At 40.2% G+C, this 24,728-nt stretch overlaps 2 protein-coding genes and 1 long non-coding RNA gene across 7 annotated transcripts in view; 2 read left to right on the top strand and 1 right to left on the bottom strand.

Moving 5' to 3' along the window:
- Window positions 1–16,346, top strand: part of clip2 (CAP-GLY domain containing linker protein 2) — a 50,958-nt gene extending 34,612 nt beyond the window's left edge. For all 3 annotated transcript variants that reach the window (XM_005458242.4, XM_013276470.3, XM_005458243.4), the window contains 9 exons: window positions 1,513–1,896; window positions 3,705–4,280; window positions 4,357–4,414; window positions 5,560–5,643; window positions 7,360–7,516; window positions 10,738–10,897; window positions 13,246–13,434; window positions 13,781–13,840; window positions 13,935–16,346. In XM_005458242.4, coding sequence (XP_005458299.1) covers window positions 1,513–1,896; window positions 3,705–4,280; window positions 4,357–4,414; window positions 5,560–5,643; window positions 7,360–7,516; window positions 10,738–10,897; window positions 13,246–13,434; window positions 13,781–13,840; window positions 13,935–13,946 — 1,680 coding nt within the window. In that variant the 3' untranslated portion in view covers window positions 13,947–16,346. The remainder of the gene's footprint in view (window positions 1–1,512; window positions 1,897–3,704; window positions 4,281–4,356; window positions 4,415–5,559; window positions 5,644–7,359; window positions 7,517–10,737; window positions 10,898–13,245; window positions 13,435–13,780; window positions 13,841–13,934) is intronic.
- Window positions 1,016–23,299, bottom strand: LOC109203874 (uncharacterized). Its single transcript, XR_003221972.1, has 2 exons — window positions 20,828–23,299; window positions 1,016–1,412 (listed from the first exon to the last, which is right to left on the bottom strand). It is a non-coding gene; the product is annotated as an uncharacterized LOC109203874 (long non-coding RNA).
- gtf2ird1 (GTF2I repeat domain containing 1) overlaps window positions 18,476–24,728 on the top strand; it is a 42,279-nt gene continuing 36,026 nt past the window's right edge. The window contains exon 1 of one of the 3 annotated variants that reach the window (XM_005458241.4): window positions 18,476–18,881. The gene's annotated coding sequence lies outside the window, so the exon portion shown is untranslated. The remainder of the gene's footprint in view (window positions 18,882–24,728) is intronic. The other 2 variants (XM_005458240.4, XM_005458239.4) reach the window with 2 other exon arrangements.

Genomic DNA, 24,728 nt, shown 5'->3' with positions numbered 1-24,728 from the left:
ATACATTAAGATTTTATGTCCACATGTTCCACAGTTTCCTGCTTTGATATTCATCATCATTAAAGTGTTACCAGACATCTCAATATTAATGGGAATCTTGAGGAGCTTGTGGGTGTTGCATCACTCATATTTATGTTGTGAAAATCTCAAATGCCCTCCCAGGATAGGGAGTTAACTTCTGTTCTGTGTTTGTATAATGTGTTTTTCCTCTGCTGTATGTTGGCTTCATGTTATTTCTGACAAAATGTCAGTTTAGCCCTGAGCGACTGTGCAGTCTCCAATCATCTGCACCAAAATAAGAACATGAAGCTTCGTCAAAAGGGCTTAAGAAGTTGTTTAAATGAAAGGAATAGCCCTCAATTGACTTATTTATAAGTCTTGCCGGTATTCGCTCTCTTTTGGACTTTATTTTTGTTTTTACCAACTCCTGAAAATGTTTGTCACAAAACAATGGCTGGACCAATAGATACTTTTCAGTGAGGCAAGTGGAAGTATAAAAAAACCCCTAACCCTCTAAAAATCAAGGATATCTTCCTAAATATTAAGTGATGCAACTAAAACCTTTAGGTTTTAAAAAGTAAGTATCCAGGCTTGCAGTATCCAAGCCTGAAAGCATCACATCAGGTTGGGAACGTGACCGGGACGTGTTTATCCTTTTTTTTGTTGTTGTTGCAGAATTTTACTATAACTTTCCGCCGTGTCTGAGGTAGAACATTCAGCATAAACGACCTGAAGGGAGGCGCACCTCATGCATTGTCTTCTTGCACGCAGCCCACAACAATGCAAAATTCGTGCATCATCCACCCTAATCTCTAAATCTGCCTCACCTCTTCCACAAAATAAAATTCAATTTGATGGGCGGCTGATGTGACATGTTTGGGGCGATCCGGCACGTACAGCATGTGCACCGGTCCGAGTGGTTAGAGCAGAGCATTTCAAAACTTGCAGCCACACTGGACGTGGTCCAGCGCTATCCAAAGAGTTGAGACCAAAAGCGAAATAAGCCAGACTGAAATCAGATATGGTTTTTGATTTAATGGTGAATTAGTTAGGACATAATTCTGCCTGGCTGCACGTTTTAGCAGCAGTAAATCCCAACAAATTACACCCTGTATGCACACAACCAAACTTTGTTTGCAGTTATGTGTTTTAACTTTTCCAAAAATACCAATGAGGAAAAAAACTGTGAGAGTCATTGTATCATCTTCACTGGGAGCCAAACTGTTGAACAATCTGTTGCTGTCCACATACTTTATGTCACTTGGTTGTACTGTAAATCCTCTGCAATGCACTTGGTCATCTCCAGGACCTGCACAGATTTCTCCGTTTTCCTTTTCTTATGGGCTGATTTCCGCTCTTCGTCACGTCACCTTTGTTTCTTTGGAATGACAGTCTGTTGCAGGGTCTTCCACCTGTTGTAGTAAATACGATTACTCTATAGAAAGAACATGTTTCTCCTTAGAAAAAAAACTTTCAAAAGCAGTGCTGGGTTGTTGCTTTCTTTCTCATCAGCAAACTACAGTTGAGGAGAAGAGCCGCATCATGCAGCTGGAGGAGGAGCTCAGCCTCAGGAGAGCCGAGATCGAGAATCTCCAGGTCCAGCTCAAAGGGGCTGACGCAAGCTGGCAGAAAGCTGACCGTGTCGATGCGACCCAGGGGTCCGACGCCCAGCCAGAGACCCTCCTGCTGCGCGAGCAGCTGCTGTCAGCGGGCCGGGAGCACTACAAGGAGAGCAGCGAGCTCAGAGAGAAGTACGAGACTGCCTTAGCCGCAAGCCAGCAGGAGGTCGACTCACTGAAGGCTGTCGTGGAGAAACAGAACGTGGAGATCAATGAGATGAAACAGAAAGTTCAACAGGCCACAAAGGAAAACGTGGAAATGATGGACACCTGGAAGGTACCCTGCTCTGTTTTTTATAACTGTCTTCAAGTCAGCCAGAGCAGTGTGGTCATGTCAGTGCAGTTATGTGTTTGCAGGAATCCTTCATTTAGAGGGGGATTCAGTTTTGCTTACAAAATTTCAAAGGATTTACAAAAAGAAAAAGGTAAATCACGGTGGCTTTAACAAGAATGTTACATTTAATCAAAATTTCTTCCTACTAATAATTTGAGAAGTCTCTCTCTGTCCATCCCTTCTTCACTCATCTCATTCTCCGTACATCCCACCCAGTTCAAACTTTCCAGCCTAACCTAAACCTAACCTAACTCTAACTTCAACCCTAAAACCAAGTCTTGAAAGTCAAACCGGCATTTGAAGTGGTGTGAAAAGACATTTTGTGGTCGTAGGTAAAGTATGACCACAAACTGAAACATGGACTATGTTGCCAAAAGTATTTGCTTGTCTGCCTTCATGAAAATATGACATCCCATTCTTAATCCGGCCCACCCTTTACAGTTATAAAAGCTTCTGGGAAGGTTTTCCACAAGGTTTAGTGTGTTTATGGGAAGATCTGACCATTCTTCCAGAAGCACATTTGTGAGCTCAGATACTGATGTTGAATGAGAAGACCTGGCTCACAGTCTTTGCTCTAGTTAGTCCCAAAGGTTTTCTATCAGGTTGAGGTCGGGACTCTGTGCAGGCCAGTCAAGGTCTTCTACACTAAACTTGCTCATCCATGTCTTTAAGGACCTTGTTTGCGCGAAACTGCACGGTCCCGTTGGAACAGGAACGTGACCGTCCCAAACTGTTCCCACAAAGTTGGGCACATGAAATCATTAAAATGTCCTGGTATCCTGAAGCATTGAGAGTTCCTTTCACTGGATTGAAGGGACTGAGTCCAGCTGCTGAAAACCAACCCCACACCATAATCCCTCCTACACCAAACTTTACACTGCAGTCAGACAAGTATTGCTCTCCTGGCAACCACCAAACCTACACTCATTCATCAGATTGCTAGACAGAGAAGCGTGATTCGTCACTCCAGAGAGCACGTCTCCGCTTCTCTAGAGTCCAGTGGTAGCATGCTTTACACAGCTGCATCGGCCATGGAAACCCATTCGATGAGGCTCCCTACACACTGTTGTTGAGCTAATCTGAAGGTCACATGAAGTTTGGAGGTCTGTAGTGATTGACTCTGCAGAAAGTCGATGACCTCTGAGTGCTCTTCACCTCAGCATCTACTGACCCACTCTGTGATTTTATTTAGCCTACCACTTTGTGGCTGAGTTTTTGTCGTTCCTAATCACTTCCACTTCATTATAATACCACTAACAGTTGACTGTGGAATATTTAGTAGCGATGAAATTTCACAACTGGACATGCACAGGTGCCATCCTGTCACAGTGGCATGCTCACTGAGCTCATGAGAGCGACCCAGTCTTTCACAAATGTTTGTGAACGCCAAGGTGTTTGATTTTATACACCTGTGGCCATGGGCGTGGTTAGAACACCTGAATTCAATCAAAACATTTGGCAATTTAGTGTCTCATAAATCCACAGGTTTGCCTTCATACTCAGCTCTCTTCACCATAACATACCAGTGAGCATCTGCAGCACTGCAGATCCTGCACCAAGCTTTCTGCACAACCAGACACAATCGCACACAATGAGATTAGATTTAAACTGTTCAAATTTTTTAAAGCATGCATGTTAAATCTTTGGGTTGCATTATCCCCTGAATGGGTACTAGATGATTTGAAATGATTCGTTTCACAAATACAGCAAGTATGACCTAAAACAGCGATCTTTCTCACTTTCTCTTGCAGGCTAAATTTGACACTTTAGTCAGTGACCACCAGCGATCCTTGGAGGAACTAAAGGCAACACTGAGCAGTAGTCATACCGCTACAGAAGGTCAAGAGCAGGACACCCAGGAGCTGAGGGCCACACTGGAAAGCCTGAAGATGGAGCACCAGCTAGAGGTGGAGAACCTCAAGGCCAAACATAAAATTGAAGCTGCCATCCTGACAAAGGAACGAGAGGACCTCTGCACTCGTCTGCAGGAGGCCAAAGACCAGCTGGCTGAAGGCAACCAGACATGGAGGGCTGAATTGGAAGCCAAAAGTGGAAAGCACGCGCTGGAGGCAGCTACGGATAAGCTACAGAAGGCGGAGCAGAGGCTGGCAGATATGGAGACGCTTCAGATGGAGCAGAACAAAAGAGCGGAGGAGCTGAGGGAGAGGCTGGAGCTGTCAGAGAAGCAGATGACGGACTACCAGGCTCTGCAGAAAGCTCAGGAGGCGAGCCAAGAAGAGATCCAGAAACTCGAGGAGAAGCTGAGGGTGACGGCCAACCAGCTCCAGGCCATCCAGGCAGAGCGCTTCACATCTAATGATGCTAATGTGAGTGGCTGAGGAGAAAGAGGCACCTGCAGTGTTTAGATACAAGTTCAACACCTGACACTTTCTCCTCTTTCAGGTGATAGAAGATAATGAAATTTCAGATGAGAAGATGAAGCTAAAACAGAACATAGAAGGTATGTTTGTGTTTATCTTAATCCGGACTACAGATTCATTAAAAAAGCACACCAATCACTCACACTTCAGCTGATCTGTTTTCTTAGTGTAATCATGTTTGTGCTGTTTGCTCCTTGTTCTTACTTCCCAGTAATTCCCAGAGTGTTACTTCCCATTGTTTTCATCATATTACCCATGTTTGCACTCGAGAGATACAAGAAATTTAAAAGCTTGGCAGAAAAAAAAAGGGACGTAACTACTTTAAAGAAAGAGCTCAACATTTTAGGAATGATGCCGCTGCTCCTGAGAATGTGTTGTAAAAATAATATTGTATAGAGCGATTTCTGCCGATTTCCATCTGCTTTTCACCACTAATTCACTTTTAATCTCGTAATTTTTGTCAACATAAAAACACCTTTATGTTTTTTGACTAGTCCGACACATTCCTGGGAGTTAAGCATCAGCTACTCAGCAGGCTCTGGTAGTTTTTGTCATTCAGATACAATTTTTCCTCATTATTTTGGGAACACATGAAAACACAAACACCAGACAGTCATTTCCACATACAAGCAAAGCTGAGATGTGGATTTTGTTGCTCTGCTGAAGCGAGCCAGGCTAGCTATTTCCACTGTTTGTGCTAAGCTAAGCTAAACAGCTAGTGGTTACAAAAGGGCCTTATATTTATAATAAAAGTGGAATCAAGCTTAAGAAAGAAAAAAAAAAAAAAGTAGAAAGCAAATCAGTTCCCTAAACTGGTCAAAAGTATGTCAAGTTAAAATTTTCTATATATGAGATTATAATGTATTCCGAGGTGCTAAATACTGACCAGTACTCATTATGCGTATGTCTTTATGAAATAAAATAGATTTCCTGAGTCACAGTCTATAAATAAAGGCCTCACAAGCCTCAGTCTTGTTAAATAAATCTCACTTAAGCGTGTAATGGCCAAAAAGCTCAAGAAAATCGCAGCTCCTCTGGTACACAAGGACGTCTGTCCACTAACTTCATAGGATTTCACTGTATCCTGCCAAGTGACAAAGAAGGAAGTAACACAAAACTGTGGAAAACGTTGTGGCACTCCAGTCACAAATCACTGCACTTATTTGGATCATCGGCACGTTCTGTGAGTGAGGCGTCTCATGGCTGTTATGTTGTTTTTCTGCAGAAACAATGGAGAAGCTGCTGAAAAGGGAAAAAGAAGTCTCTACTCTCACTTCCCAGGTCGAAGCCCTCAAATCACAAATCGGAGGTAAACAAGCGCGCAGCGCCCTTTTCCGAGCTCGTCGATGTCTTTGTTCTTTCAGCGCTTTCGTGACAAGATATCCTGAAATATTGAGTTTCTGTGGAGGCATCGTGTCTTTCACGTACAGGTGTTTCATTTCAGGATAAAGAGAGGCGAAGCTTGATATTTGCCTGCAGCATTTCCTTCAAGTTTAGGTTTTAAACTGAGAACTTATCAGCTCTCTCTCAATAAATAAATAAATATGCATGTTTGTGCAGCGACTGGAGGCTTTATTTTCCGACAGTCACGCCGAGTTCATCGCGCGGGGGAACGTGTTCTTCACCGTTACACTCTTTGATCGTCACCCAGAAATCTTTTGATAAGTTTCATCACATCAAAAGCACCCAAACACACGCTTTATGTACTTCAGATAATCAAATTGACACACTTTGAAGAATGAATGTAAATAATTTAAAACGAGAAAAGAAAAATCTGAAACTCGAAGTGAAGGATCGTTGTATTCGTCTCTTTTTATTCTTTTTTTAAAACTCTGAGGTCATCGGTGATGACCCTGATCTGTAAGAATTTTCAGAAAAACAAAAACTGCACAAAGTTTAGATTAAATATTAACACCCCCTTCTTTACTTGTTTCCAGATTTAAAGAATGAAATATAAATTGATTTTTGAAGATGGTAAGGGGAAATGAATGGTAGACATCAGCAGCGAGAGATCTGAAATATCTAAAACACTATTATTGTGGGGTCTTTACCTTACAATACAAAGCGCCTTGATCCTCTTGATTTGGCTCTTTGTGAATAAAACTGGATTGAATTGAATTAATAATAATGCCTGCATCGTTATCTTATTCGCTTGGCATCATTGGAGAAAAACGTGGGGTGTTTCAGAGATGAATAAAAATGGCAGACATCTCAAGAGCAGCATTATTTGAAATGGACTGCGTGGGCTTATAAACATTTTAAGAACAACATTCGTCACCTTCTAAACTGAAACATCTTTATCCATCACCCCTATATTGAGACGATTAACGCATGTTTTTCGACTCTAGCTTTTGCAAATTCAACATTCAACTATAAAACGCATTTTCATCTTGTTTTTATCCAACAGCTGTGAGCAAAGCAGGGAGGGCAGCTCATTCGCTGCCAAGGCTACACCCAAAAAGTTGGGTTTCCCAAAATCTGAATTTCCCAAAAAAGACTGTGAAACTACTTACCTGATGGAGAAAACTGGTTTATGGTGATTCAGAGTTTTTTATTTCACCTAAAGAGAGTATGACACGAGCCTCGATATCAGGATTTCAGACTCCCTCCCAGTGTCATTAAACGTCTCACAGAAATAAACCTTCATTCAACTGATCACCATAATGGCAACTACTGAGAACCTACTATATATTGAAATAAAAAAAATACTGTTGAGCTGAATGAGTTGCACTGAACAAAAGTGGAAAAAAGCTTCAGAGTTATAAAAGAGCAGCGTTAAAAGAAGAGCTGATGAAATAGAGGTAAACGTGCCTCTTTTGAAGCTCGTTGCAGGCATAGAATTAAAAGTGAGCATATAGAAATTTGTCAGAAATAATCCTTCCCAAATGTGATCACCTGATCTGATTTAAAATGCATTTACAACATTAAATGAAAGTAGTAAGTTCTTTATAATCACAGTTCTGATTAGCACAGCTGTGTTAAAGTTATTAATAACTAGTGTTGCAAACTATCGATTTGTTTTCAGCGCTGGAGGGCAAAGTTCGCAGCGGGGAGAAGAGAGCCGAAGCCCTGGCCAAGGAGAAGACGCGCGTGGAGGCGGAGCTGGAGTCCATGACCAAGAAATCCCATGATGCCTCTGGGCAGCTGGTGAGCATCAGCCAGGAGCTGCTGAAGAAAGAGAGGTAATTTGACACGGAGACGGTATTGATTTGACATTCTGCCTCAGCACTTTCTCAATAACAGCGGCGAAGGATGACACCGTAGTATTATACATGCAGACACCATCACTGATTTTATTGCTTGACTTCGAAGCGCTGCTCCATTTTCTTTTGCAGCTATTCATCCGGTTGTTCTTGCTGTTACTCTGATACAAAGATATTGTGATTTATTATGTATTTTCTCCATTTTCTAGAGAAGACAAAGAAGTTTCTGTGGTATTTTATGTAATTTAATGTTGTAGTTTTTGTTTGTGGTTTGCAAATGTAGAAGCCCAACAAGGGACATAGGTTGGAAATCAGCAATAGCTATAACCTGTTTCATAATCCATATTGGAACTATGTTAAAATGCATCGTCCTTTATAGCAACTAAACACCCAGCACGCCCCTGCGGGCGGTTTATCCTTCAAGCTCGGGTCCTCTACCAGAGGCCTGGGAGCTTGAGGGTCCTGCGCAGTATCTTAGCTGTTCCCAGGACTGCGCTCTTCTGGACAGAGATGTCTGGACAGAGATGTCTGATGTTGTTCCCGGGATCTGCTGGAGCCACTCGCCTCCCCCCATCATTCGACCCAGTGATAAAGCAGAAACACGGACGCAGCTCTAAAGTGATGGATGACTGCTCGGGCATCCGTCAGAAGCTTTATGAAAATATCTGACTTTGTGCCAGCACATACGGCCGCCCCGCACCTCCTTTAAAGTGGTGCCTGAAGTCACTGAGAGCAGCTGGCTGAGGTTTCATCTCCAACAAAGACCTGCCAGATGGCCACCTCTCTATACTGAAGAGTCTGGTAGAGTTACAAAACATCCAAGTCCTTTAGTGCACACTGTCCAAAAAAAACCCCACTCTGCTTAATATGGTCATTATTTAACCACCCAAGTGTAAAAGGCAGTCAGTGCATCGTTGCAGAGGCGCAGGGTCGCTCCTTTGTTCATTAAGCCGTTCAGAAAATGCGTTTTTCTGCAGCGCTGTTGAAAAAGTTGTTTTCCATTATTCTGACATTATGCAGTCCCTACATTATTCATGATTATGATGTTAGTGAACCACCGCACTAATTAATTAGAGTTGGGTATACATTAGGGTCCTCAATGATAAAGCTGCTATTTCAGTGTGTGACATACACTCGCCTGCCACTTCTTTAGGAACACCTTTCTAGCACCAGGTTGGATCTTTTGCCTTCAGACGTCCTTTAATTGTTCATGTCACAGATTCAACAAGGTGCTGGAAACATTGCTCAGAGACTTTCAGTTCATGACAGCATCACAAAGCTGCTGCAGATTTGTTGGCTGCACATTCATGATACAAGTCTTTCTTTCCACCACATCCCAGTGAACTTAGTGTCAAGTTTAAGAAAGCAGTTTGAGATGATTTGAGGTTTGGGGCATGGTGCCTGGTGCATTAAAGGGGTAATCGGTAAGGTCATGAAGGAAATGACATGATCAGCAACAGTAGGGACCCAAAGAATGTGGCGAAAATATCGTCTACTCCGTCATACCAACATCAGCAACCTGATGGTAGCATGCAGGACGGATATGAATGTCACAGCAGAAATCAAAACTCAGAACAGACCAGGTGGCGCTTTGCTAATTTTAGTGAGCCTGTGCAAAATTAGCAGGCTGGAGTGGGACCCAGTGTGGTCCTCTGCAGCTGTAGCTCATCTGCTTCAAGGTTTAAAGCGCGATGTGTTCAGAGAAGCTCTTCTGCATGACTTGATTGTGACAAGTGGTTATTTGAGTTACTGTTGCCTGCCCATCACCTGCAGGCAGTCAGGCCATTTTCCTTTGAGCTCTAATATCAACAAAGCATTTTCACCCAGAGAACTGCTGCTCACTTCACGGATTCTGTGTAAACCCTTGAGTTGGTAGTCGAGTAGTAGATCAGCAGTTTCTGAAGTACTCAGACCAGCCCACCTGGGTCAAAGTCACCATGTCTACATGCCTAAATGCATCACACTGAAGTGGCCAGTGAGTTTATACTTGTACAGGACACATAACTAGTTCGCTGACTCAAAAAAATTAATTAAAAAAAACAAGAAAAATGTTTTAATCTGAGGAAACTGATAAAATTAATCCCTCAAATACCACACAGAATATCACAGAATAGGAGTCATGAATCATGCATGAGCTGCAGGTTGTGGTGACTGAGGTGTACTGTCAGTAATCATGGGGGACTTTCCTTTAATAATGAAAAATTCAAGCAACTTTTCATGAAATTAACTTTTTACTTAATGGGAAAAATTCTAATTATTTTGGTCAATATTCAGATCAAGGATGGACTTTATTAAAATTTTGATTTAATTAACTCTTTAAAAAGTTTTCCTTTATAAGTAGATGTCTTTGTATGTTAATTAGGATTTAACTTATTTAAAAAATAAACTGAACTACGTCTGTCACAGCTTGGTAGAATTTGGGGAAAAAAGGGGGTTGCAGCGCCGCGGTGAAGCGAAATGCGGCGCGGTAATCGTTTTGGAATTGTTTTAATGATCACTGGAGGCCAAAATTGTAATTGAAAATAAAATGTGATTAATTCCACAGCCCTGCTTCCACTCACTTTAAAACGGGCTTTGAGCAGACTTTTGATATAATGTTGTATCTCTCACCTCATAAACCTGCCACACATCTTAGCAACAGACTCACGTTACATCACAGCACATAATCTGTTAACGTATCGATTAGACCAGACGGAAAAGATGTTCTTACAGAGAAAACACCCGGAGCGCTTCTTAGAAAGATGAAAATAACACTGTTATGTTGAGATGAAATATTTCCACGAGTGCAGGAAACATGTTAAAGTTGCTAAAACCTTTGGCTAGCATGCAGTGCAAAGGCACAGAAAACTGTTCCCCAGTGTAAACGTGGTTTACTGATGCAAGTATGTCGGCAAACAGCCAGTGTACTTAAGATGATGTATACTTGGGGTAAGTAGCAGGAGCAGTGCCGCCTACGCTATTCCCACCGGCCTGTCTGCCTGACAAATTCACATATTGTGAATGCTTTTGGATAATAATGATCTTTGAGCAAGGTCTGAGCAAACAGAGTGATTCATATAATCCTTGACAGGGGAACTGTGGTGCTTTTACCACCTCTGAGGAGTCCAGTTCTTACTGCATTTCTGCAGGTCAGGAAACCAGAAACACAGACACAAAGCAACTTTTCCCCTCTGTCGGTGTGTTTTTTCTTTAAATCACAGGAGTCTGAATGAGCTGAGGGTGTTACTCCTGGAATCACATCGTCATTCCCGGGATATGGACAAAGACCTGAGCAGAGAGGTCCACAAGGCTGAGTGGAAGGTCAAGGAGCAGAAACTTCAGGATGACATCAAGATGCTGCGAGAAAAACTGCTTTTACTGGTGAGAACAAAGCACCGTGGAATGACTGGACAACACTGCACCACATGTCGGTCCCACATTTTGAGGCTTTTCTTTTTTGCTATTTAAATTAATGTTAAAAAAATGTTTTCTAAAATTAAATTTAGAAATACAGGAGCATCAGCACCTTGTCAAGCCTGGCCTGTGATTTGAGGGATTATACATGTTTTCACAGGTTCAGTGGTGCCAACTATGAAGCACACATTTCTTTTAGCATATGAAATATACACATTGGTTGAAAAGCTAACTAAAGATAATCTGGATGATAATTTACTGACAAAAAACTAGCTGATTTCTAGTTTTCTAATAAAGAATTTTATCAGTGTATACAGTGTGAACTAGCGCTGTTCGATATGACGATATACATCGGATGATGATATGAAAACATCTATCGTTTCATATCACGCTATCGTTTCTTTCGTGATGTCAATAAATAAACTGTTCACGGCAATATTTTTTCATCGTTTTGATGGTCACTGTAGTGGCTATATTAATATTAATTTCTCAAAATTGTCTCTTTCTCTTATATTTAAAATAACCACACGGACAAGCGACTGTTTTTACGCATCGGTTCGTTAGCAACAACGACGGTAAACCCCGCATGTGGCTCCGCTTGTTTATTTTCTACATAAACCTTTCACAATAAAGCTGAAGATCCTGTTGAGGTTTTTCAAAATAAACTGAAATGATAACAAACTACATTATTCTCAAACATCAAATTTCAGAATATGCATCAAGCAAATTACCTCAAATGAATGCATGAAGTAACTATAAATGGTGCTTACAGTCACCACGTGGATGCAGGCACAGAGAATACCAGCATGGCCAGTGAAGATCAGGCAGAACCAGGTAGATCCAAACAGAAGGACCAGTCAAAACAAATCGAGGACCTTATTCCTAAACGAGGGGCTGACTCTGTAGCATGGACATGGTTTGGTTATGAAAATTCTGGCACGGACCAGAAAACTGTACTATGCAAATCAGGATGAGCAATGTTTTATATCGGGATATGAGATTTTGGTCACAGCCCTCGTGAACATACCCTAGATTCTCAGGTGCTTTTCAGTCCATGTTGGTCTGCTGTAAAGACAGTTTTGGGTTCACAATGATGCTGAGGAGAAGTTTGCTTTGTTAGTATGTTTAGTTTATTCCCATTTCATTATCTCACATGAATGATTTTACAGCATTATTTCTGGATGTAACCAGCTTTCATACTGAAATTGGCATGCTCAACTTTCCCTGGAAAGATCGTTTAACACTGTGAAGGTTTAATCTTTCATTTAAAAGAATTCTCAGCAGCTCGTCTCTATAAAGACACCAGACTTTCTGTCAGGTAAAGAAATATTTTGGTAATTTGCACTGAAATACGGTCACTTGCCTGCCTGAGATTTCGTGTTCAAAACTGAACTTATAACACAAGGACTGTTTTCACAAATTGATCACCCTTCTCAAGGGCAACAGAAAGTATTACAGCTGTTTTTAACTAGCAAACATGCTATTATTTTATTTTGTAAAAGCAAACATTTTTTAAACTTTGTGCTGTTTGGGTTTTTTCCTGCAGTTAAATTCAGTTACAAATATGTTTTAAACATTTATGGCACCTGCTAAAAAGGCTTTTCCTTCCAAAGAAAAGTTATAATTATAAGAAAAGAAAATAACTTTTTCATTTTTAACATTTTTTTATAGGACAGGCATATTGTGCACTTTTGTTTATCAAATACATGAAAGCATTTGGGAATCTTAAATAAGGTAACAGTCATGCTTACATGTGTACGTTCACCACAAAAAGTCAATTTTAGCCTCATTTCTGAATTTGCCCGTAGAATTTGTCAAACTGAATTTTTATAATAATTTCCTGGAAAATAATTTTCTCACCCACTAATGAATTGATTTAGGACCTAATCTAGATTTCATCTTGATCTCGATCTGACTTATGTCATGTCCAAAGAGTGCTGTCTACAATATGTCACATTTGACCTCTGACCTCTCCTTCAAAGTCAATAGATTGCTCAGAAGGTTAAAGTGATAATAATAGAGCTATTTAAAGAATAGATTGGTATGACTTTGAGTATTATCGATTCATTTTATTATGACTTTATCTACATTAGAGTAACAGATTTTAACGATTTAAATACATGTATAAAGTTTCATGTAAACTACATGATGTAAATCATGTAAAGTATATAAAATGGGTAATAAAAGCCTGTTCTTTGCACTTGTTTCACTACAAAGTACTTGAAGTGGGTTTAAAAACAAAATAAATATATACAGAACCCATAAACCTAATACAGTTTGGATGATTTACCAGTTAGCCTGTGCGGTTCTTTCAGGGTCGGGAACGATCCTCCCCTGACCACCGGCGGTACTCGATGCTAGACCCCTCGGCTCTGGACTCGGAGGTGACCCGTCTGCGCCAACGGCTGCTCAGCACTGAGGACGCCCTGAGGAACGCCTTAGAGCACAACCAACAAGTCGACCAGCTGGTCCAGGCCATGCGGAAGCATCCAGAAAAAAGCCCGGTAAAAATTTTTTTTAAAAACCAGACGGAGAAACATGCAACCACACATTCACATATCCATACTACAGCTAGTTTGTGTTTGGTGAATAAACCCAGACAAACAAAGTGAGTGCGTGCAAACACTCCACAGAAAGCCCTCTCCAGGCAGCAAATGCAATCACGCTTTTGACCCCCACCTAGACTGCATGCATGCAGCCAGAACCAGAACGTTTCTGGTACCAAATCCCATCAATCTCCTACAAATGGTAGCTATTAAGACTGTTAAAGATGTTAAAACCAAGGTCACCTGAACAGGTCTTCTAATGTCCAATCAGGCCTAAAATGATCATTTCTGACTGTTTTTCCAGGTCCACGGTGCAAATTCGGCTAATGGAATTCACCACCAGGAGTCACACAGCGCTCAAGATGTTGGTATTCTTTCGTTTTGCTTTTTTTAGTCATTGATTTAATAATAAGAATAATACATTTTAAGGAAGACATGCTTTACGTTTTCTTCCCTAGGAACAACACTGATATGAGCAGATGCGATGAGAGTGAGACGCTGACGTGACCCCGAGTGAACTGGGACGTGCTGAAGTACACCTGAAACGACAAAGTTTGGTCCGACGTGTCTCCCGATGCTGCGGTGGACGCCTGAAACATTTCAGTTTACAATTAATACCAAAACAGCGAATCTCTGTCTCAAGTGAATATATGTGTTGTTACAGAAAGCACCTATTAGCCAATCATGAAGACCACTTAAAAGTACTTTAAACAGGAAAAAAATAAGAAAAAGAAAGAGGTATGGACGTGAAGAGATTATCAGCTCAACAACTGCTGAGAACTGGCAGTGCAGCAACTTTTGATGCTTTACATTAGTTAGAAAATTTGAAGCTACAAGTTGAAGTTTTGTCGTTCGCTGAAGTCTGAATGACCGTGCTGAATTTTGACAAAGAAAGCAAAAAGACTGATGGACGACGAGAAGAAAAACTGGGTCTCAGTCGCTTTGTTTTATTTATTACTTTTATTTTGCTCCTTGGCTTTGTAATAATCCTGTCTGCTGTACATGAGCTGATGGCCTGATTTTCTTTTTATTTTAAAGGAAGTTTGACTCGTGTCTCACCTTGCTTGATATCTGATGAGGATTGGTAGCAAACATTTCCCTTAATCCAGAATCATTTGAACTCACTTTTAGTTACACTGCACCAGATCAAAACAAGTCATCTCAGGGCACTCGCCATAGTAACTAAGACATTACACTATAATAATAGCATCTCTGCTACAAACTTTGTGAAAATAACCAGTTTTTACAGTCACTTTTCAACTTTGTGTTTTTAAAAGGAACATGAACACTGAACAAATACAAAAGCAACAGTTTGTTGGAATATAGGAGAAGATGACATAAGGTGGAAGAATAGTACAAAGCAATGCTGTCCTGTCTGCAGACCGAGTATGTACTCATCCAGCACAGTGCTGTCAAGCACCGGTGCTTTCGTTATGCTTAAATGCAGTCTGAAGACACGTTTGGACTTTTTTAAGTTTTCTTGATCCATATTTTTATTTTTATACTCCACTAGAGTAGCTTTACAGTTCAGAGTACTCCTTATTGATCAGATACTGCCCTTCAGTTCATCCTCTGAAACAAGATGTTTTAGCCCCTCCCCCATTACAACAGTTGTCTTCTGATTGGCTGCCCCCTACAAACATATTTGAACAGCAGGTGTGCAGGCCTGCTCTGGGATTGAATCCACTGTTCAAATTCTGAATTGGATAAGTGGACGAGGATGGATGTTGACCTGAGCGTTTGAAAGCTTGGCCATGTTTAATATGAGCAGTCACCATGATAACAGTACAAAGGAAAAGCACAGTGAAGGACGTGCTTTACTGAACAGTGGCATAATTTCTATTCCTCTACGGCCACCGCCTGCCTGGTCAACATTTCTGTTTGCAGCAAACAAACATGCCCTTGAAGTTATGAAGTTCTCAGGTAGCTCCTCAGAACCATTTGGTCCCAAAGCGCCTTAATGTACGTATACTGGTAGAAGCACGATGAGCACAAAGTTAGGTTCAGTGTGGCCGCTTAAATGTTGACTGGAGCTCTTTTAACGGTCATTTCTGGTCCAAGGATAAAATACAAAATCAACCTCTTCCTGTCTTGGAAGACCCCGCGCTCCCTCGCCAACACACATGAAGAGCGTCATCTGTTCCAGGACTGATGGTGATGATGTTACTACCAATCCTCCCTTAAGGTGTTTGTTAAGCTTTTCAGCCATTTACACATCAGTGGACTCATTGTTCAGACTGAAGACTGAACCTGGGAGACGTTGCAGGACATTTGTAGAACAAATACAGTGAACCATTTCAGACTTTTTCCATTGTCTAAAACTGTCTGACCGCACATCAATACATCTCTTTCTCTGATCAGTGGCTTTGTGTTAATTTACTATATATGGTACAAAATACAGTGTGAGCCCATTGTAATGGCCCTGGATTTCTTTACTGACCCTTTCTGAAGTCTGCTGAAGGGCTTTCCCGGGAGCTAAAACCCAAACAACAGATGTGGGAAGTTACGCTCATCCTTCCCTGGATCGAAATCATCCGGATTTCATTTGCCTCTAACATTTATACTCTTAAGTCTTCCAAATATTGTTTTTATCCATTTGTCAAACTGAACTAAGGGGGGATCCTGTTTGTAGTTGGTCACAGGTTGCTATTGCTTCACAGGAGACACTACACAGAGGTGGGGTGGGGGTTTGCAGAAAGGCTTGAGTAGTGTCCCCTGAGAACACATGCAGGGCAGGCACTGGTCAGCTCAAATAAAACCTGAATTTTCCACTGGATATTGTACATGGCCTTTACAGCTAGAGGGTTCATACCCTTTGGAGTATTGCTGCGATGGTTTTGGAGATTGAGTCATTAAATATTAACAATGTGGGCAAGGGCTGCTGGTGTTTTATTTCACACCCTTTCATGCTTATGCGACTTTCAGCATGTTTGTTTTTAAGACCAAGCGCAGCAGATCGGAATATTTCTGCAGAGCTGGTTTAAAGCAGTGGTGTCAGATTTAGGGGCTTGGCGGTTTAGGAGATTCAGCCAACAACCATGATGTACATGGCTAAATATTTGTCATTATTAAAACGCAGTGATATCAGCCAGAAAAGATGGCAATAAATCCTTCGTGAGGGAAAAGTTGCCTCATGCTGGAGATGAGACATCCAGACGCTGCACGCTTATTTACAATCTCTGGATTTCTAGCCTCCAGATATATCAGTTTTATTTGTTGGCCTTGGCAAATGTCAGGGCTTATCCACATGTCCCAGTTTCTGCTAGAGGGCTGATTGTTTATGCAGGTGACATTTTGAATAAGTAAGAAGTGACTTATTTGTAAAAGCACAGCATAGATGAGGCACAGATGTAATTTTTGCTCTTGGTGAAATAGAGTTGAACACAGCAGTTAAGAGGAAAAGTAACTGAAACTAGTGAGATTGCAATGGATTATATGCAAATAACTTATGATTAAAATTGAAATTGTACGAGTACTTTTATAAGAAATGTTCCCTTTTCCTCACAGACGGAGGTGTCAAGCTAATGTTAGTTCACGGGGCACCTATAACCAAACTTGGTATTAAGACGGTTGGACAAGTTAAACGAGTGCGTGCTGATGTCTAATGTAATAAAGTAACCAGTGCATCAAACAAAAACAAGTAAACCTATAAGTTTCACCATTTATTACATTAAATATTAATAAAGCTATATGAACTATATTTAATATAATAAAGTAACCAATCAATTTATTGTGTGTTTTAAAAAAGAAGGAACCAAGTAAAAAGTTACACTTGGATTTACCTGGTTCCTTTTTTCTTTACATTAAATATAGTGCAGCTATTTAGATAGCATGTTTCAAAGCATGAGCTATAACAGACATTCTAGCACGATCCTTTTTTTTTTTTTTTTTTAGTAAAACCAGATAAAAAGCTGGATGTAAATAATATTACCCATAAAACAAATAAATTAGTGTAAAAAAAAAAACATAACATTAATAAATGCAGTAGAAATAAAATGAAGTAAGATCATCAGTAGTCCAATGAAATTAAAACAAAAATGAAAACAAGCAGAAATTGGGAACAATCACATTTAAAACCAGCAACTATAGACTAACAGTTAATGGCTAAACAGGCGTGTTTCTACTTTTAAACTGCTAATGGTCCAGTGCACCTAACAAGACTTTGTAAGGCATAAAACCTAAAACTGGTTTCATTACTATTTGTTGTGACTCGGGAAATAACCTGATCCTGCTGACCCGAGGGGTCTTAGCTTACTGGCAAATCAGAGTGATATTGATGTCTCAGACCGTGGAGCAATTCAAAAATAAGAGTTCAAATTTTAAAAATCAATTCTAAAGCTAAAGTGAAGCCAACGACCTTAGGACAGCTGTTAAAAGGTCATAGTAAAACTCTGACTTTTTAAAGACTAATTAAACATTCACACACGTTTACATAACAGATGGCCAAGACTGGGATTATAGTGTAAAAATTCAGTTCAACTTCTACAATATATTACATATGCAGATCACAGTGGAGCTAGAGAAGCAGAAAAACTTTACATATTGAGGTTTGGGCACTAAATTTTAATTCTGGTTAAAACATTTTGTCAGAAACTAGAAACTTTTTTTCCCTTATTTTTAACTATCCATATATTTCCACACCTGCATGGAAATGTTAAAAAGAAAAGCACCTCTTCGCTAGGATCTGAACTTTACCCTATATCAAACAGACATGAGCTATTTTGGGCAATCACTGCAGCTATGGCATAACTTCCATGGCCACAAGATCCATGTAGCTGCTGTAGATCCACTTTGGACAGATCCTAATCCTAAAAATAATTTGGATACTGCGCAGCTATCGCATCAAAGCACCTACACGCAGTCTATGAAGGATTTCTTAAAGCACAAAGTAATGTGTGAAGTTGCTGTCAAGTGGCAGACGGTGATTTACATAGCCACAGTCTAAATAAAATATATGCGCGTTTCACTATTATTATTATATTTTTAAGGACATTCTCCTTTCCGTGTACATTTTGCTCCCTGAGGGTTTTTCCAGAGGTTGCTCCGTTAATCCTGTATGTAAATTGCAGCCAATAGATGCTGTTGTTGAGTTGGGCTGGGATTAGCAGGAGGCGAATGAGTTTCAATTTTACTGGATTACAGAACAAAGAAAGGGGAAAGGGACACCCTGCTCTGTTAAGGGGAAAAAACAGACATAAACTAAGAAAAAAAAAAAATACACAAATAGCAGACAACGGGACGTGGGCTCGAAGTCGTCGTGGTGATGATCCGGATTACGATGTTTTAGCAGATGGCACAGCTACATTGTGGATGGGAATTGTGAGCGTTTCTGATGGATTAAAACGGGGGAATAAACCTATTCCGGGATTGACAGCAGCAACAAGGCTATTTAATCGCTAATTAAGGTGAGATTTCGATGTCCGTTTTGACATTATTGAGGAGTTACGTTGTGCGTCCCCGCGAAGCTTGCGGCTTTTGTGATTGTGCATTTAGAAATTACAGATTATAACCTAATTTCGGGACCGGGGGAGGAGATGAAAGGAAAGTGCTAGCGCTAGCTAGCATAAAGGGGGCTAGCGCCGCACAGCTAGCTCAACGCTCTAATGCTACCGTTAGCTAATTAGCCAGCGATTATTAGTTAGACATATGGTAAGTAGCAGAGAAAGGTTACCGATAGTTAGCAGGTTTCAGGGACTCCTCCCTTTAACCTTGCGAGCGGAAAGCTACCCTCTGTTTATGACTGGGATGCAGCGTCTGTCTGCTTGGCAAATTATCCCCCATATTTCTTTTTAACGCTATCACTTACCAGAAGGTTACCCAGCTAATACAACAAAGCCAGCTAGCCGCATTAGCAAGTGTAAGAAAGGAGGCTACACATTTCAACTTTCAGCCAAAGGATTTGAATAACTAACAGCGCTGTCGACTTTCATACCAGCCTCGACACACAGGCACAGCGCCGCAGTTAACTTTAACAGAAATTAGTAGCCGTCCTATAATTACACCCAGTTTTAAAACAGCGTTAGGTACTCTAAATCAGTGTTTGCGTGTATCCAAACAGCAAGCGTTTAATTTGGACATTAGTGTGTTATTTTCTCGTCGTTTTAACCTCAGCTGCTTTCTTGTAGACACACGTTAAAGTTTGTTTTTAAAAACAGCTGACTGGAGTGAAACTATCAGCTGTTGGTGTTTGGAGAAATTAGCTGAGGGGAAAAGTAGACATCCCATCCATGTCTGATATTATGCGATTTCACGGCTTACCTTTCCTTATTTACCTCAGCTGTTATGTGAGCTTTTTAAAGAGCATTTAAACAGTCTACAGATGTGCAGTACTTAGACAGCATCGTGCCAACTCAGTTGAAATTACTGTAGTCGAAATCTACTTTAATTTTTCTTTAGTAAAATACAGTTTAACAGAGTTGAAGCTCTGTTAAACTTCACTTTATGGTCAGATAAAGGTTTAGGGGGGAAAAAAAAAAAAAAAGTTTCCCTGGTTCTTTATCAGTTTCCTTATATCACATATACCCTTTCTTACTCCAATAAAAAGTTTTAACCGAGTAAAAATCAAACCTCTGAAGGAGTCATTTGAAGTTTAAGGTGTTACAGCCAACTTCATTTTCAACTTTTAACTTTGCAGAACTTAAAAAAAATCACACCCGTGGTGACTTAAGGCTTCTGACACAGCAAACAAAAGGATTATGTCTGCTGCTGGAAGGAAATGTTAGATAACATCTATCAAACCACACCCAGACTTAAAGCAAGGTGCTGTGCATTTCTATGAAAAAGGAAAAAAAGAAAAAGAACTCTACCCTCAATAACTTGCATATAATTCTTCTAGCAGGATGAACTTTAGACTAAGCGTCGTTTTCACTTCCCTTTCCCAATCAGACACCTTCTGAGGACTGCGCTTGATTGACATCTTTGTTACACTCCTGAGTTGAGTCGCACTTCTTTGGGCTGGTGAAACTAAAACATTTACAGCCTCTTAAGTTGTACACCACCAGTTGGAACGATTTCAGTCTGTTTTCGGCTCAATTTCCACACACAAATATGCTACTTATGCCAGCCTGAAACACTGGCTTTTTGAGCACAGCACCACATATCAGCGGCATCATAAACGGCACAATAAAAACTCAGTTCACATTGCTTTTTCTGGTTAAATCCAAGGGGAAATTGACCCCAATTTGAAAAAAGCAAAGCTATGAAAGGATGAAATACAGAAAAAAAAGACTTTGTTTAGATTGAGCTTCAGCCTTGAGAAGTGCATCACAAACTAGCTTTCGATGCTTTTCCCACATCTATAGTTCACAAATCTGTGAACAGGAAAGGATTGTTTAAAAAGCACCTCCATTACCTGATGTTGGCTATAACACAATGGAAATGTAACATCGCAGGACACACCCATTTATTTTGGTTCACGACGCTTTGCCATTAGCTTCAACCTGAGCACAGGCCTAATCAGCCACAATAACTGGAGACACCTGTGTGGCTAAACAGGTGTGCTGGAAACCCATCTCTCTGTGATGGTGACCTTGAATGGTGTTATTATGCTACACTATTTAGGATTAATAGTTAGTTATATATGCATCTCTTTAAATATAATTGGTGTTTACCTGCAGGCCTTTTTATTTAGTTTCTTTATGTAATTTTATCATTTTTGAAACACAACTTTGAGCAACAAATACATAAAAAGATGTTTAAATTTGTAAGAATTGCAGTAGACCAGTTGCTGTCCCTACACCACATAAGTTCTATAGGAGCACCTCGTACTAAAATATATCTATCTTTAATTCAGCTTAGTCAGCAAAAAACATTGAACCTTATGAGTCACACTGTCATTAACCTTGCCTACCTCTGATGCAAGATAGAGGTTTATATTTATTTAGGGAATTAAAATCTAAAGTTTTAGTGCCTTCAAAAACAGTGGCTAAATATCTGAAAGGGGACCTATTCTGCTCATTTCCAGCACCATGTATTTATTCTTTTTACACTCAGGAGGTAGAGCAGGTCATCTTCTAAGAGAAAGGTTGACAGTATAATCCTGGATACTGGACCCTAATTAATCCATCGGGGTGTGTGGAAACGTAAAAAGCGCTGTATAAATGTATGTATAAAAGTCCTTTAGTGCTTAGTTTGAGACGACAAGCTTTACATAAGTATCACCCCAAAAGCCACAAAAAGAAAGTTTGAACAGCAGTAGGAGGGGCTTCTGTGCTCGCATCCAGAGCTGAGTGCCGGTGATGACTGTAAAACATATAGCTTAACTCCTAATGACATCATACAGAGCCAACAGTAGAAAAAAACGTCAGTTTTAAAGCAATAGGAAGGCTGAGCTTTTGGCTCACAGGGATTACTTGCACATATGCTGACCTCATTGTTTGAACTTAGGTTATGTTTAGTATAAGCATCCATTATAGTACAACAACAGCACTGTATATTACAGAAAATAAGGGGTTTTGACTTGATGTGGCTATGTTTGGCCCTGTTTGTAGAAAATAAAACATTAAGACTTGAGGTATAATAGCTACACTGAGTTTTTTGTTTCATGTGATCATAAAAATGTCTTGTGTCAATTAACAGCTGAGCACTACAGACTGAGTTTTGGTTTTGAATTAAGCTGAATTCATTATATTTACTTAACACTTGCTGATGATGATGCTCAGGCAGTTTGCAGAGAATCTTAGTACGCATTCGAAACACTGCAAGTTGACTAGATCATAACCAGATAGAGAGAAAGTCGTATATTTTTTGTGTCATGTCGGGTTACTGATTATATTATAGGCAAATTAATGGAATTGAATTTTCATTTAAAAGTCAATTGTGGTTTCCACCGATGATAAAAACAAAGTTTTTCTGTAATTCACACGTTTTCCCATGCAGCATGTTCTTTTCCTTCATTTTTGCTCTTTCATATAGTCCCCATTTGCTCGTTGCCAGGCTGTGGCTACTTTAATTCAGGTCACATTCATTCATTTAGTTTATTCATTTGAGCTGCAGTCAGAGTTACTGAAAATTCACTTAATAAAAAGAGTTTTATCGTTCTTCCTTTTTTAAATTGAGCAAATCTACCATTTTTCCAGTGTATGTGAATATTTGTATTAAATAACCATATTGTCAGTACTGGACAAAAATGAATGTCATTAAGAGTTTTGCTATAATTGAGTAGCCCTGGCAGGCAGGACCTTTATCAATGGCTCAAAATTGTTCTGTCCAGGATGATTTTGGACCTTAGTACAACTGCTCCATAGATGGTTAAGACAAATAGTCAGTGTAGCCTTACTTTAAAGAAATCTCCACATTTTCCTATTACTTTGAGCAAGCTGGGCACAACTTGGGCACAGTCCAAGGACAACCTCTTTCTGGTGGGCGGCATAGTTTCTTTACCTTCAGAAAAAAACCCTGTTATGTTAAATAAACTGCATGACTGTTGCTTATACTAACAAGGATCGTAAGCCTCTTTTTGCAGGCTTAGAGTATAATTGAGCTTTTGTAAAAGTGACTGTCTGGATGAAATCATAGTGAATAGTCCCTGCATGCCTGCAAAGTTCACCTCATTCTCCATCAACAGCTGGATTTGCAATAAATAATCTTGGCTTTCCTTTTTTTTCAGGATCATAATAGACTCATTGATTTTGAGCAATGCTTTATTTATGAAAGCCGTTCCATGTTGAACTCTTGAATAGTCACTGAGAACCATAACAGCACTGTGACATTATGCTTGAGCTTCCTCTTGCAAAGCAATTGACATGGCATTATCCCGAGCCTCTGCTTATCCCCACCGTTCGTCCCTCTCTCTCTACTTCCTTTGCCTTTTAAATATGCGAGGGAAAGAGGCCATCTATTTCGAGGCCATAATAATTTAGGAGGGAGGGAGGGGGTAATGTTTGCTGTGGCCTCAGGGGAGGCAGATTTAGATGGCCAATAGACTTGGCACGTTCAAACTGGTGCAGCTGAACCCCACCACACCCACCCTCCTCTTCCTCCCTCTGCCTCTTGTCTGTCTCTCTGCCTCTGTGTCCTCTCTCTCTATTGAGTCAGTGGTTTGGGCTTGCCAGAGGCTAGTATAATGGTTCCCAGTGTCTGGAGAGATTAAAGGCCAGAGCTGCATTGTTCAAATGCCCCGAGATTAGTTTCCAAGGAGACGGGTTTCAGTTGCCATGAGAACATAGTGCCTGGCTTTAGCCGAGCAGCTTTTCTTTAACACTTCCTGTATGTTTGGAGCTTCGCTTTTTTTATTTACATGGCCCGTTTTTTTTCTATGCCTTCCTTAGTTGATTTAGCTATTCATATGATACGATGCTGATGCAGTTATTTTAAAAACATAAGGACTCATTTTAATAATCTGTAACCAGTACCTCTTTTTTTTCAGCACCCAACATCTGTTAAGGAGAAAAGTTTAAGGTCCCAGTGACAGAGTGTATGGTTGTATGCAGCGTTGTGGTGTTTTCAATCAGGAATTAAACAGGAACTGGCCTGTCAGTTATGACACCTGAAATGTATCTGGTTTTTTTAACATAATAGGTTTTCTACTTTTAATAATTTAATTACGGTGTACCGTGGCTCATATAGCTATATGTAAAACATTTTAAATAATACGAATAACCACAAATTACATGTTTGATTTAACAGAGGATGAAAAAATGTCGTGACGGTGATGACTTCATTGTAATTTGCTTGCATTCAGCTGAGACGTATGCAGAATTAATTTCTTGCACTCATATCAACATGCAGCAGACTCTCATTGTAGCATCTCCTGGAGTTCATGAAGTTAAGAATTGAGGCTTTACTCACTATGCTGTATTAAAGGAATGGATTGAATGGATTTGATTGATATCGGTGCCACTGTCAGTTCAGTTTGTGGGTTTGAGTCTTTCTCAGTTCACTTACTCTGGTCTCTTTTTGAGAAAGAGTAGTCCTGAACAGGTTTTTCAATGTCAGCACGACTGTTTTTTTTTAATCTCTGGGCCTAAACACAATGCATGAACAAAAGATTTGCAGGTGACTCAGGTGTGCCAAGGCTCCCATGCTGTGAATTTACGTCATTATCTTGTAGTGCACATGAAACCAGTATTGAAAAGGATTTAATAAGCTTGGAGGCACTCAATTGGACAATTTGGAAAATCTGTAACCAGGATAATTCTCTTAGCACTCATGTTCCCCAGAGGATGAATCCCGATCCCCTCTCTTATGAAGTTCATACTCCTTTAGTGAAGCTGCACTGTGCAAGTTGCATCTGGCAGATGGGAACGGTGAAG

Source organism: Oreochromis niloticus, linkage group LG10 (genome assembly GCF_001858045.2).
Source record: "Oreochromis niloticus isolate F11D_XX linkage group LG10, O_niloticus_UMD_NMBU, whole genome shotgun sequence".
Taxonomy (NCBI): domain Eukaryota; kingdom Metazoa; phylum Chordata; class Actinopteri; order Cichliformes; family Cichlidae; genus Oreochromis; species Oreochromis niloticus.
Note: the sequence above shows the minus strand (reverse complement) of the source record. Positions and strands in the feature narration are given on the sequence as shown.